Here is a 12408-nt window from a genome sequence, read left to right on the forward strand (position 1 = left end):
TTTTTTTTTTTTTTTTTTTTTTTTTTTTTTTTTTTTTTTCCAGTGCTGAGTTAAATAAGGTCCTCCGCTAGAAAGAACTCTGGGAGAGTGATGGAAAGCTAACTCTAGTGAGAACGGCGTGAAGTTCAGCGGGAGTTACGGCCCCGGTGAGCTGCAGCGAGTTACTTTGGCCGAGAGTGAAAAACAATATATAAATAAATGGAAGAGTGAAAAAGGAAATAAATAAGTAAAAAGGAGAAGAAGAAGGGGGGAGGGGGGGTTGGGGGAGAGGGAAAAAAAAAAAAAAAGAAAAAAAAAAGGGGGGAGGGGGAAAAATCACTTTCTCCAGAATAGTTCAGTAATTAAAGTAAATAAATAAATGGGAGGTTAGCAAAGGCAAAACACGAAGTAGGAGCAGCCTCGGGAGCTGAGCCCGGAGCAGCCCGCACAGCCGCCGTGCCCCTGGGGGGAACCCATTGCGGCCCCCGACGAGCAGCTGGAGCCGGGAGTTACACGAACGCCCTGAACGGCCACTTCAAGCTGAGGGCTTCGCCTCGCCGTGTTTTTACACGCCTTAATTGTTCGCTAATAATGCGGGGTTTGGGAGAAGCACGTGGGAAGTATAGGGCAGCCTGGAAAGAAAAAGAAAGAAAAAAAAAAGAAAAAAAGAAAAACCAACAAAAACCCCAAAGCAACCCCACGAGCCGGCTCGGGTGCTATCAGCTTTTCTCTCTGTACGGAGTCAAAAGGCTTCACGTGGAAGCGGCTGCTCTGTGAAAGCTCGGGGGATGTGAGAGGGGTCTGGCTGCAGAGAGAGGTCGGCGGGTCAGGGAGATAACGCGCTGCCAGCCTCCAGGACACGGCTTGGAATGTCCCCGTGCGTGTCTGTTTGCTTTGGTGCGGCGTGCGAGGGGCTGAGGGTTCGGGGTTTCTTTACAAGAAGCCGCAAAAAAAGGAGTTTTCGATTTTTTTCTGCTCCGTTTCCCCACGATTCAATCCACCCCCGGCGTTCCCGAAGTTTCCATCACTGATCCCTCCGGCCCGGTGCCCCCGGAGCTCCCGGCCCTGTTCGGCTGCGGCCCGACCCGAGGTGCGGTGGCGAGCGGCCAGCAGCGACGTGCCCGCAGGGAGCGATGCGTCCGCAGAGAGCCACCTCTGCTCCCCCCCCCCCTCCCTCCCTCCCTCCTTGCCTCCCTCTTCCTTCTGCTGGAGCCCCGAGGAAATGACCACAACTCATCCTTCCCCGAAACAACTAACTGATCCATCCGTCTGTCCATCATCCATCCGTCCATCCATCCATCCATCCATCCATCCATCCATCCATCCATCCATCCATCCCTCAGCCCCTCACAAGGGCACGGCGCAGCAGCAGCCCTCACCACTTGTGCGCTCCCCCCGCGGCTCTCCCCGAGTCCCGCAGGAAAACCCTGGGGTGGGACCCCCGTGTGGGACCCCCGCCCCCCCCACACCCTGGGTGCTGCCCACCAGGACACGCAGCCCTGCGGCTCTGAGCGCTGCGTGCATTCCCCGCGCACACGGCTGATGAACTTCAAGCAACTCTTCTTTCTTTTCTTTCTCTTTTTTTTTTTCCCTCTCCTTTCTTCTTCTCGTTCTTTTCTGTTTTTATTTTTGTTCTCCTTTCTCTCAAGCCCTCTCTCTCTGCCTGCTCAAAACTCTCCCCCGTGCAACCCTGCAGCTCGGGGCGAGGGTGGAGGCTGAATGATCCCCGCTTCCAAGATTTTCCGAACAATCCTTAAAGAAGGAAACCTTTCTCTCGAAGTCTCTTTGATCTACGAGGCCTGGCGCGCTGTAAGCCCGAGTGCGTGAGGGGCCCGTCGGCTGCAGGAGCCCCCCCAGCCGGGACATGAAAGGAAAAAAAAGGACGGCCAGAGTACGGGGATCGACCGAAGGGCTCGAATATTTCATATTCCTGCTAGCTGTCAAGTCCAAAAGCAACAACCCGCCTCCCGTCGGCTGTTTGCAGAGGGCAGCGGAGTGTGTGCGCGTGAGGGGCCGGAGCGCACCGTGCACCGCGGCCGGGAGAGGGGAAGAGGGCCGTAAATTTGCACTTGCAATCAATCAATAATTAACTAATAACAGAGCGTGGGCCGAGAGGTCCCGGCAGGACGGCGGCGGGAGCGGCCAGATCCCGTAGAGATGGCTCCTGTTCCTCTCCCATCGCCCCACACCCCCATCCCCGAGCTGCTCCGGCCCCACTGCCCCTCTCCGGGGCCGATCCCACCGTTTCAGCCCCGCTTTCCCATAGACTTTGCACCGGCGGCCAAAATTCCTTGAGTAAAACCTGGCAAAACCTGCCACGAGATCCGCTGCCCGACGAGGGAGGAAGGGCAATTCTTCCCTCCCCTCTCCCCGTCTCCCCACGGGACCCCGATCCCCGTTGGGTGTCCCCGCGTTCCCCACCCGAGGTCCCCTCGGGGCCGCCCCGCACTGCCCCGGCTGCCCAAGAGATGGCGCCGCCGCCCCGCCGGACCCCCCCGGCGCCGAGCCCCCCCCACCCAGCGCCGGGTCGCCTGCATCAGCCATAAAACCATTGAGGATATCAAGACAGGCGCCAGGTGAGTAATAGACAGGATAATCCAGAGAGATTGCTCGCTGTTTACCTCCATCCACAAGCGCCACAAGAGTTACTCATTAACGTTACTATATACAAATAAGATACACAAGAGATAAAGCCATTTGCAAGTCAGAGTTACACCTGCGGTACACGGATTTCTTGCAAGGGCATGGGGAGGGGGAGGTCAGCGTTAGGCTCGTGGAAGGGGGGGATGAATCAATCAGGCCGCACCCCTAGCGCCTAAAACACAACAGTGAGCGCCGGTCCGCCTGCAAAGCGGCTACCTGGTGCCTGCAAAGGGAGGAGGAGGCGGCTTGGTTGCTCAGGATCAGCGCTGAGTTTCCTCTCCGACTCCCAGAATCTATCTCCACCCCCCTCCCCCCCACACAGACACCACAACGGCCTCCCTTTGCGGGAGATTGCGGGGGGACAAGCAGGAAGGGAGGGAAAACAAGCAGGCGTTCGTGAAACCGAATGAATGAGAAGAACGATATGGAGGGGGGATAACAGTGTGGAGCTGAAAGGTGCCTTTTTGCCTGCTGTAAGGGGAGAAAGTTGAACCACGAGGCTGCGGGGTGATCGTACGGCCACGGCGGTTGGTAGGGCCGCTGTGCTCCCCACCCGGGGCCGGCAACCCCGGAGACAGCAGAGGATCTGGGTGACAAGCGACATCCATCTCGTGGGGATGCAGCCCGGAGCCTGCTTGTTTGAATTGCTGTTGTTTTGTTTTTGCCAGCCCCGACGCCACCTCTCCGTCCATAAAAGCCCCACCTCTCTCCGAGGCACATCGGCATACCGTGGCATTTCCCCAGCTCTCACCTTGGGCAGGCTGGGAAGTGGGGAGAGGGAACGAAAAATCCTGGGGGTGGGAGAGAGAAAAACTCCACTCAGTTCAAACCCCCAGCAACCTGGCCGGCTGTGTGTCCCAGGATTCAAATACACCCCTAAAAATGGGAATAATCCCCCGAAAAGCGAAGGATACGAAATGAACAGGGAAAAGTGCTCGAGGTGCGCGGGAGGGTCCCGCTGGGTGCCCGGCCGATGTGCTCAGCATCCCGTGACCCCCGGCGCTCAGGGCTACGGACCCACCCCACCCCCCCCCCGGCAGCCGCTCTCAATCGAAGGTGGGGAAATGTCCCTTTCTGCCGGAATTTGCCCCAAAAACGAGCGGAGCTGGCCGGGCGAGGCGGCCGGGGGCTACAGCCAGGGGTCCCCCCCCGCCCCGCACGGTTGGGCCCGGCGGAGCTGCTTTGAAAATAAGGGGGAAAATGCTCGGTGGTCGCGTTCCCCCTGAGCACTTCTTTCTCTCGCCGGCACAGGACCCAGAGGCCGAGGGGCAGGCAGAGCATAAAACAGGATCCGGGCTGGAAGTACATCCTTATAATATTTGTTACTGGCGGAGGATGAATCACTTTCCAATATACGGGCCACTAACTGTTGAAGGGGGGGAAATCTCTTTAACGAGGAGGAATATATATGTTGTGCTTAGGGATGTGCTCACGGGCTGGCAGCGCTGCAGGCGGGGGCTGCCAGCTCCTCTCTCTGCTCCCGGTGACCGCCCAGCCCACGTCCCCCCCCAGCACCACGCCGCTCCAGAGCTTATTCTCAACGTATCCTCAGCCCCACAGCACAAAGGGGCGAACCCCAGGAGGACCCCCCCGGCCCCCCAGCCAGGTGCTGACTGGAAGGATCCATCCCCTGCTCCGTAACCCCAGCAGCTCGGGAACTCTTTACCTGGAAACTTTTGAGGGAGGGTTCTGCATTAAATTTTAACCTATTTATTCTCCGATTCTTCACTTTTGTTTTATTAATTTATGACAGATAAAAGCATCGCTAAGCCGTTCTCATTAACTTTTCAAACGCCACTTAATCTCGTTCCATTAAAAGAGGTGACTTAGTACCCTCTGGATCCGCTTTAAAAGAAGTGTGTGTGTGTGTGTGTGTGTGGGGGGGGGGGGGCGATGGAAAGGTACATTAAGCCGCTTGCTTAAACCGAGGGTTTCCCCGGCCGATCCGTGCGGGATCCTTCCCCGATGAGCTGCGGGGATTGAGAGGAGCGGACAGCGGGGGGGGAGTGGGGGCAGCGCTCGGCCCCCACGGCCAGCAGGTGGGATGGAGGCACAGCACGGGACGCCCGGCACGTTTCAATAAAAATTTATTTGAAACTTCGGCGAGTTTTTAAAAGAGAGAGAGAAAAGAAAGAAAGAAAGAGAAAAAAAAAAAAAAAAAAAAAAAAAAAAAAAAAAAAAAAAAAAAAAACAGAAAGAAAAATACAGGAAAAAGAAAGAAAGAAAAAAACTTCTCGACATCGATATCGCACAAAATATCCCTTCATTTTTTTTTTTTTCCTTTGAACCAACACCTGACTTTCAAGCCAAGAAAATACGCACCCACTCAGACAAAGACAACAGCAAGCACAGTAGTAAAACTCCATCGCATTTCGTGGCGGTTGTTGTTTTCTCCCTTTGACACACCAAAGAAATGGGAAAGAATAACGCAAAGTGAAGACATTCCTCCAGCCATCATCTTTTCTTTCGCCCGAGCCGCCTGCAGAAGCCCGTTGTCGCCGATGAACGTATAGAAAACCCTTTTTTTTTTTCCTTCTTTTTTTTTTCCTCCCGTGGTCGAAATTTGAATCGGAAAGTAGCACTTGAACACCAGGGAGAACGAGGATTTAAAAAGCCATAGCGCGGCTTTGTCGCGGTTTCTCTCGCCGTTCTCTCTTTGTGAGCTCTTTGATGAACGCTGTTCGCTGCCCCTCTGCCTCTTCCAGCCGCGGCTCCTTGCGAGGGGTGAACAGAAAGCCAGGAGCTGAGCTCGGAACCCGCAGGTTCGGGCCGGGCTGCTCTGAGTCGGAGTTGGGATGTGGGGAGGGAGGGGGAGGTAAAGGAGAACCGACTTGAAATGAAAAGAGAAGAAAACAAAAGACAGCTGCAGCCGTATTTACAGAGATATGTACAACGTCAATAAATTAAAGTTTAATTTCGAGTATTCATATTCCACGTATTTACAAGAGTTATCAAATAATTACATAAATACTTTGCTTTAATAATAGTGTCCGCTTTTTTTCTTCTTCTCAGCGTGTTTAAACCTTGTTATTGCATATACAATGGAAGAGGGAAAGCTGTGATAAACCTACAGTCGAGCTACAGAGGTTTTCAGATAAAATAAATCCACTTCTTTTTTTTCTTTCCAGCTACACTTCTTATTGTTGTTGCTACGGGGAGGGTCTTTAAGGGAGAGGGAAGAGGGGTCTTCTTTTCGTTTTTATTATTATTATCATTATTATTATTATCATTATTTTGTCCCTGGGATTCGAAACGAGCATCAGAAATAAACAACGAAAACCCAACGAAATAAAAACGTAACCCCCCCCTAAAAAAGCAGACTACTACGGAACATGCAAAAAAAGCCACCGAGTGGCTCTCAGACATCACGATAATATTTTAAACACACAGCTTCCCTTAATATCGACGCAGAGGGCTGTCGCTACCAACCCGCCCAGGAAACAACTGAACAACTGGCGAATGACCGATATGAGAGTTGCTTATACAGTTTTCTTTAGGAAGAAAAAAAAAAAAAAATCGCTTTGCTTACTTTCTTTTATTTATACGTCCGTTCGCTGTTTTGCTTCGCTTTATTTCAGGCGGTTTTTTTTTCCTTTTTTTTTTTTTTTGCTTTTTTTTTTTTTTCCTTTTTTTTTTTTTTTTTCCCCGTTCTTAATATTTTTTTAGACAGTGAAGAAGGGGGATGGGGGGGTGGGACGCATTCCGGCGGCCCCTCGGTGCGGCAGCCCCCGGCCCGGCTCCCAGCCCGGCCCTTCCCCGTCCTCCCCCCCTCCCCCAGCTCGACACTTTTTGCTGATCAGCGCCCACAAGACGCCGGGCGATTTATATTAAAAATAAAACTTAAACAAACAAACAAACAAACAAACAAAAAACCAATAAAATAAAAAGGGGAAAGGGGGGAGGATAGGAGGGAGGGCTGAAAGGCTTGGCGGGATGGAGGATGTGGTTTCTTTCAAACAAAGTGCATTGCGAGACTGGTTTGAAATGAGCTGGCGGCTACGGGGAGCCGCTGCGGGATCTGTCCTGCTTGGGGTCGAGGCCGCTGACCAGGCGCTGGATGTTCTGCAGTTCGCTGGTAGCCGCCTCCTTGTCGGCTCCCAGCTTTGGGGACAGGGATACCGAGCCGGAGGAGAGCGTGGACGAGCGGCTGGTGAGGTCCGAGGCGGAGTCCAGAGGCACGGCGCCGGGGCTGGAGGCCAGAGCGCTGCCTTTGGTCTCTCCGGAGGTCGCGGCCAGGGCTCCGGGCAGCGCGGTGGTGAGGAGGCTGCTGCCGTCGGGCAGGGGCACGGGCAACGGGTAGGGGCTGTAGCGGAGCCGGGGCCGCACGGCGTTGAGGAAGGGATGCCGGTGCACAGAACTGGAGGCCGCGCTGGAAGCCGCCGCCGCCGCCGCCATGTAGGTGTAGGGGTAGGGGAAGAGGCTGCCGAAGGGAGACATGGCCAAGCCCTGCGGGAGGGGAAGGAGGGAGAGAAAAAGTGTTAGCAACGCGCGCCCGCTTTCTGCCCTCCTCTCCCCTCCACAACATGAACGACAAAACCGGTCAGGTCCGCTCCGGACCCCCGGAACCTCGAAGGCTCAGCCTGGTCCCGCACCGAGGCTGCCCGGAGTGGGGTACAAGGAGCTGGGGGCTCCACCTGGGCCACTCCTCAGCGGCGAGGCTTCCCCAAAGCCTCACACCCGCCCACCCCCAACCCAATTCCTTATGCAGCGAGGGGAGGTGCCCCGCTTGCTTCGGAGGGACACTGGGAAACCTGCGGCAGAAAGAACCTGCCCACTTGGGGCCGTCGGAACGTACCTGAGAGGCCAGGACGTGCTGCTGCAGGTGGAAGGGCAGAGCGGCCGTGGATGCTCCCGAGAGTCCCTGGGCGGCCGCCGTGGCCATCACCGTGCTATCCAGTCCCGAGCCGCCGGCAGAAGCCCCCGACACTGTGGCGAGCAGCGGACCCATGCCCGCGGCCATGCCGGAGAAAGCTCCCCCCATAGCGAACTGCCCGGGGTGCAGCAGCAGTGGATGCCCGTTTCCCAGAGGGTTGAAGAACTGCTGGCCGGCCAGAGCAGGGGGAAACCCCAGGTTCTGCAAATGTCCCTGGCTCAGGTGTGCCGTGCTGTCGGTCTGGACTGTGAGAGGGGCGAAGGGCTCTTTGCCCAGCAGCCGGTTCTCGTCTACTTTAGGGCCGTCCCGAAGGGGGCTTTTCAGTTCCTCGCCGCTCAAGCCTCCCCCCCGGCTGCTGGAGGAGATGGTGGCCGGGCTGTGCCGGGAGTCCGGAGGGGCTTTTTCCGTCCTCTCCCGGCTCCGACTCGTCGCCGAGTCGCTGGGGAAGAAGTGGCTTTTGGAGGGGCTGCCCCCCTTTTCCCGGGGGTCGTCGCTCGCGGCCGCACCGGAGCTGGCCGGCGCGGGGGTGGTGGCCGTGGTCGTGCTGATTTTGCCCGACTCGCTGGCTTCTAGCAAAGGGTCGTCTTTGCTGTCGGCATCGCTGTCACCCTCGCTGGGACAGAGATCTGCAAGACAAAGGCGGCCCGGGGCTGGGAGCCGGCACGGCGCGTCCCTAACTCCCGCCGGGCTGCGGCAGGGTGCGGACGCTCCCTGGCTGGCCGGCAATTCCAACGACAAAGCTGGGGATCGCTTCTTAAGAGAAAAATACGTCCACCCCATCCCCGCCCCGGCTCCCAGCGGGAAGCGAGCATTGGTGTTAGCGCGCCGACTCCGCACAGCCCGAGGACCCGAGGCCTGCCGTACCGCTCACCCCGGGGGCGGCAAACCCCGCCCGCCCGCCCCGTCGGGGTTCGTCTCCTATCAACTTTTCCAAACTTTGAAGCCCTTTCGACGGTCGAAAGTTGTAGCTTTCCCCCTCCTCAGCCTCTGTCAAGCTGAGGACCCCCCCTTCTCTTCCTTCCCAAAACGCTTGCCGGATTCCTCTGCACTTCATCTCCTAATTTCAGCGCCCCAGGTGTGAAGATCTAGTTTGCTTTTCGGGTCCCCTCCCAGCTCCCCTCCTCTCGGCTCGGCAGGACTTTAAACAAACGAGTAAAGCAACAACAAAAAAGAGGTTGTTTCCTCCTCCTTCTGCGCTTCCCCCCCCTTTCTTCCACCCCCCCCCTCCTCCCCCCCCCCCCACCCGGACGGATTAATACATGTGAAAGAACTGCAGACAGCTTCCAAGCCCGTACGGAGAGAAAGAAAAGAGGGGGACTTTTCTATAACAAAGTTCGGGACTGTATCCAGGGGAAAGATCCTTCCTCTAATAACAGATTCAGGGAGGAATATTAATGGAGTGACTCCAGTTTTGAACTTTTGCCCCGTGGTCTGTCTTTGCTCCCTTGACTCGGAGCTGGCTCCTTTCTGAAGCGTGGAGGGGAGGAAGGAGCAGGAGAGGGGCCGGGAGAGAGGGAGGAGAAGGGAAGAAGGAAAGGGAAGAAAGTGCAAGCAGAAAAGAGAAATAAGGAAAGAAGGAAGGAGGGGGAAAAGAGAAAAAGAAGGAGATTGGGAAAGACAAAGCAAAAGAAAGAACAAGAGTGGGAGAAAGGAATGGGAGAAGAGAAAGAAAAGGGAGAAGAGAGAAAGGAAAGAGAAAGCCGAGGGGAGGCAGGAGGAGGGCTGTGGCCACGGCACAGAGATGCACACCGAGCTCCGTGCCCCCGAGCAGGACTTGGCTGTCCCTACTGCACCTACAGGGCCGGGGCTCAGCGCTCACCTTTGAGGCTGGAGGTGCCGACGGCGGGCACGGCAGGGCAGGAGGACTGGGCGAAGCACTTGAAGGCTGTCTGCTCGTTGGACGATTCGTCTGAAGTGGGATTTTCTTTTTTCTGCCTCTCGTCATACACCCGCATGGACTGCAGGGTCAGCTGCTTCCTGCCGGGTACACGGAGCTGCTGGGAGAGCGGCACCCTGCCCCCCCACCCCAGGCCCCCAACACCCCATAGGGATGTCCTCTAAGGGGATCCCACGTCCCTTAGAGACCCCATGGGTGGGGTGTGCGGGGGGACAGGGGCCGGGGGCTCGGGGGAATGCGCTGCTCGCAGGCAGAGCCAAGAGCTTGGCTGCTAATGAGAGGAGATTTCTTGGAAGCTGTTAGCAGCAATCCTGAGTACGGCAGATATTAAAGAATAGGAAGGGGGGCGGGGGGGGAGGGGGGTGGCAGAGGGAACCGTTCCCTGGAGATTAGCTTTTAAAACGCGAGGATGTTCCAGAGATATGAGCCATCTTAATGGTTGCTAAGATTGCTAGGAAGTGGTTATTTTGTTAGGCACTTTATGTAATCTTTTCACCAACAATTAACCCGGAGTAAAATCTATTTATATTTAGAGAGAAATTAGAAATCATTTCCGTCCTGTGGCTCCAGCATTGGCTTTATTTTCACACTGACGGACAAGAGGAGCTGGCGTGTGTGCATGTGTGGTATGCTGGGCTGAGTGCTGGGCATGGAGAAAGGCCTCTTGTTTGACATTACAACCCCCATTCTCCCTCCTTTTTTTTTTTTTTTTTTTTTTTTAAAGAAAGAAAAGGAACAGACATATTTATTCATTATCTAAAACTGATTGCAAATGGCTAAAATATCCTGTCTGCTGTAACAAAACAAAACGATGACTTATTCCACATCAAGATTGGGGGGGGAGGGGGGTGGAGGGAGAAAAAAAAGATCCCTTTCTCTATTTTGGCCAGTATTTAAAAAATAAAAAAAAATCACGTTCACTACTCAAAGCGGTCTACTGGTGTTACTTCCATATTCCCAGGGTCCTATCAAAGTGGTTTGTTTTTACGTTTCTCCTCCACGCTTTTCAGGAGAGTCAGTAGGAAAATGCTGGGGGAGATCTGAGCTGCCCTCCCTTCTCCCCACTCCATCCCAGCCACAGCGTGTGGGGGTGTGAGATATTCCTGCCAGGACCTAAAGGAAAACTCATTGCCCCAGTGGCATTCACCGCCTTTCCCCTTCATCTGCAGCCACCGCTTTCTTGCCGGCCTTCCCGTGCAATGCAAAAAGTAAACGGGGGAAGCACGGAGGAGCCCACGTGCAATCGGTTTGGCGTTATTAACGATGAGATCCTTATTAATTTTGGCGGGGGGATGTGTGGTTTGTAGGAAACGCGAGGTGATTTTAACCTCTGGTCATGTTCTGAGCCTTGCACACGAAAACCAAACGAGGCGCCCATGTATGTTTCCAGACTCACCTTTTTTCCCTCCTTCCATTCCCAGTGTCGCGAAAACCTTTGGCAAAGGGGTTGTTGTCAATTTTTAATTGAGTGATCTACAGGGAGAGAAGGAAAAAAGAAAACCAAAAGCGAGGTTGGGGCAGAAAGAAGGAGATTTGGTGAAAGAACAACCGGCACGACCTCCTCCTCCCCACTTCCCACAGCCCAGGCAGCAGCAGCCGGTGCACAGGGCGGGATTTTGGGGTGAATCCCTGCGTTTTGGGGCTGGCCGGTGAGTCGGGCAGTGGTGGCAATGAAGGAGCCCCACATCACCACCGCCGCATCGGCGTTCAGTTAGCCATGCAACGCGATCCATGCGAGTTATGCCTGCGCTTAAACTCTTTAAATGCCATAATTAAACCGCAAAGGAATCATACCCACCCCCTCGCCATAATAAAATACTTCGTATAATCGCATTATGCCCCGCACGTGTGCGTGTGCTGGGGCTCTGGGGGTGCCAGGAGCGGGCTGATTTGGGCTGATCTGGGCTGGCAGGGATTTCGGCGGTCGTTTGGGGGATTCTATGGGATCCGGTCTTGCTCCACAATTCTGGAGGAGAGCGGGACCCAGTGAGCAAACAGCTTTGGACCCTGAGCAGCACCGGCTCCCAGGTTCCCCCCTCCAACTCCTCCTGCTCATATAGACAAGATAGAGCAGGGAAAACCCTTGACAGAAAAGGTGAGACCCTCAGCTATGCGATCTGGACAGTGCTCCTGACCTCCACTCCCCATCACCCCCCCCCCCCCCTCCAACCCCCTTTGTGATATCAGAGCATTTGGCTGGGGCTGCTGCTCCGTGCTTCCAGCTGCGGGCCGGCCGGACAGTCCCATGTGTAACTCCCAAAGCAAAGTCTGCTCTGCACGCGTTCACCTTTCGTTTTCTTGCAAAAAGGTGAGCAAAGCGAGAGCAGCGCGTGCCAAGCACCGCCAGAGAGGGGATCTGAGGAAAGGAAGGGTGCAGCCCCTCCTTATGCCTGGCTCTGGGCCGTGGGGGACGGCAGCGGATGGAGGGACGGAGCGAGCGGGATCTGCACAGCTCTGCTCTTCAGGCACATGCACACCAAGTTCTAATTTATAGACAGCAAAATAAGAGCCCCTTCTTGGCTCTTTCACTTCCTTCCACTTGACTTAATTATTGTAAATTCGCCTTTTGCCAGGCTCCCAAATGTGCCACCTTCGTTGAGAGCGACAATAAAGTGGCAGAAATGGGGAGGCAGCGTCTGCAGCGCTGCAAACTTTCTCACCCTGTCTCTGTGAGACCTTCCAGCTCATTTCGAGCGAGATACTCCTCTCTGATCAGAGCATATTTCTGCACCACAAAAAATAATAAAACACTGCAGGATGAAAAAAAATATCATAATATAATAATAATAGGAACCAGACGTGCACTCCAGCCTTATTGCCAATTGCTGTTAAAGGAGCTAAAACAGCACAAAGGCCAGGAAGAATTACAAAATCTCCAGCCACGCTGCTCTCTCCCCCCTGTCTTTCGACACACGGATCAGATTCTTTTTCTGATGCGTCTTAGATTAAATCCACACTGAAAGCAGCGATCCCCACCCCATCCTTCCCCCTTTCCCCACACCGGGGAGCAGAAAAA

General features: G+C 54.9%; 1 protein-coding gene across 1 annotated transcript in view; it reads right to left on the reverse strand.

Moving 5' to 3' along the window:
* Positions 1–5496: 5496 nt before the first annotated feature.
* TBX3 (T-box transcription factor 3) overlaps positions 5497–12408 on the reverse strand; it is an 11810-nt gene continuing 4898 nt past the window's right edge. Inside the window, exons 4-7 of the mRNA XM_042886175.1 lie at positions 10789–10865; positions 9315–9472; positions 7418–8121; positions 5497–7068 (exon numbers count right to left, since the gene is read on the reverse strand). Coding sequence (XP_042742109.1) covers positions 6619–7068; positions 7418–8121; positions 9315–9472; positions 10789–10865 — 1389 coding nt within the window. The 3' untranslated portion in view covers positions 5497–6618. The remainder of the gene's footprint in view (positions 7069–7417; positions 8122–9314; positions 9473–10788; positions 10866–12408) is intronic.

This window comes from Lagopus leucura, unplaced genomic scaffold (assembly GCF_019238085.1).
Source record: "Lagopus leucura isolate 7727_CA_CO unplaced genomic scaffold, USGS_WTPT01 Super-Scaffold_100055, whole genome shotgun sequence".
NCBI lineage: Eukaryota > Metazoa > Chordata > Aves > Galliformes > Phasianidae > Lagopus > Lagopus leucura.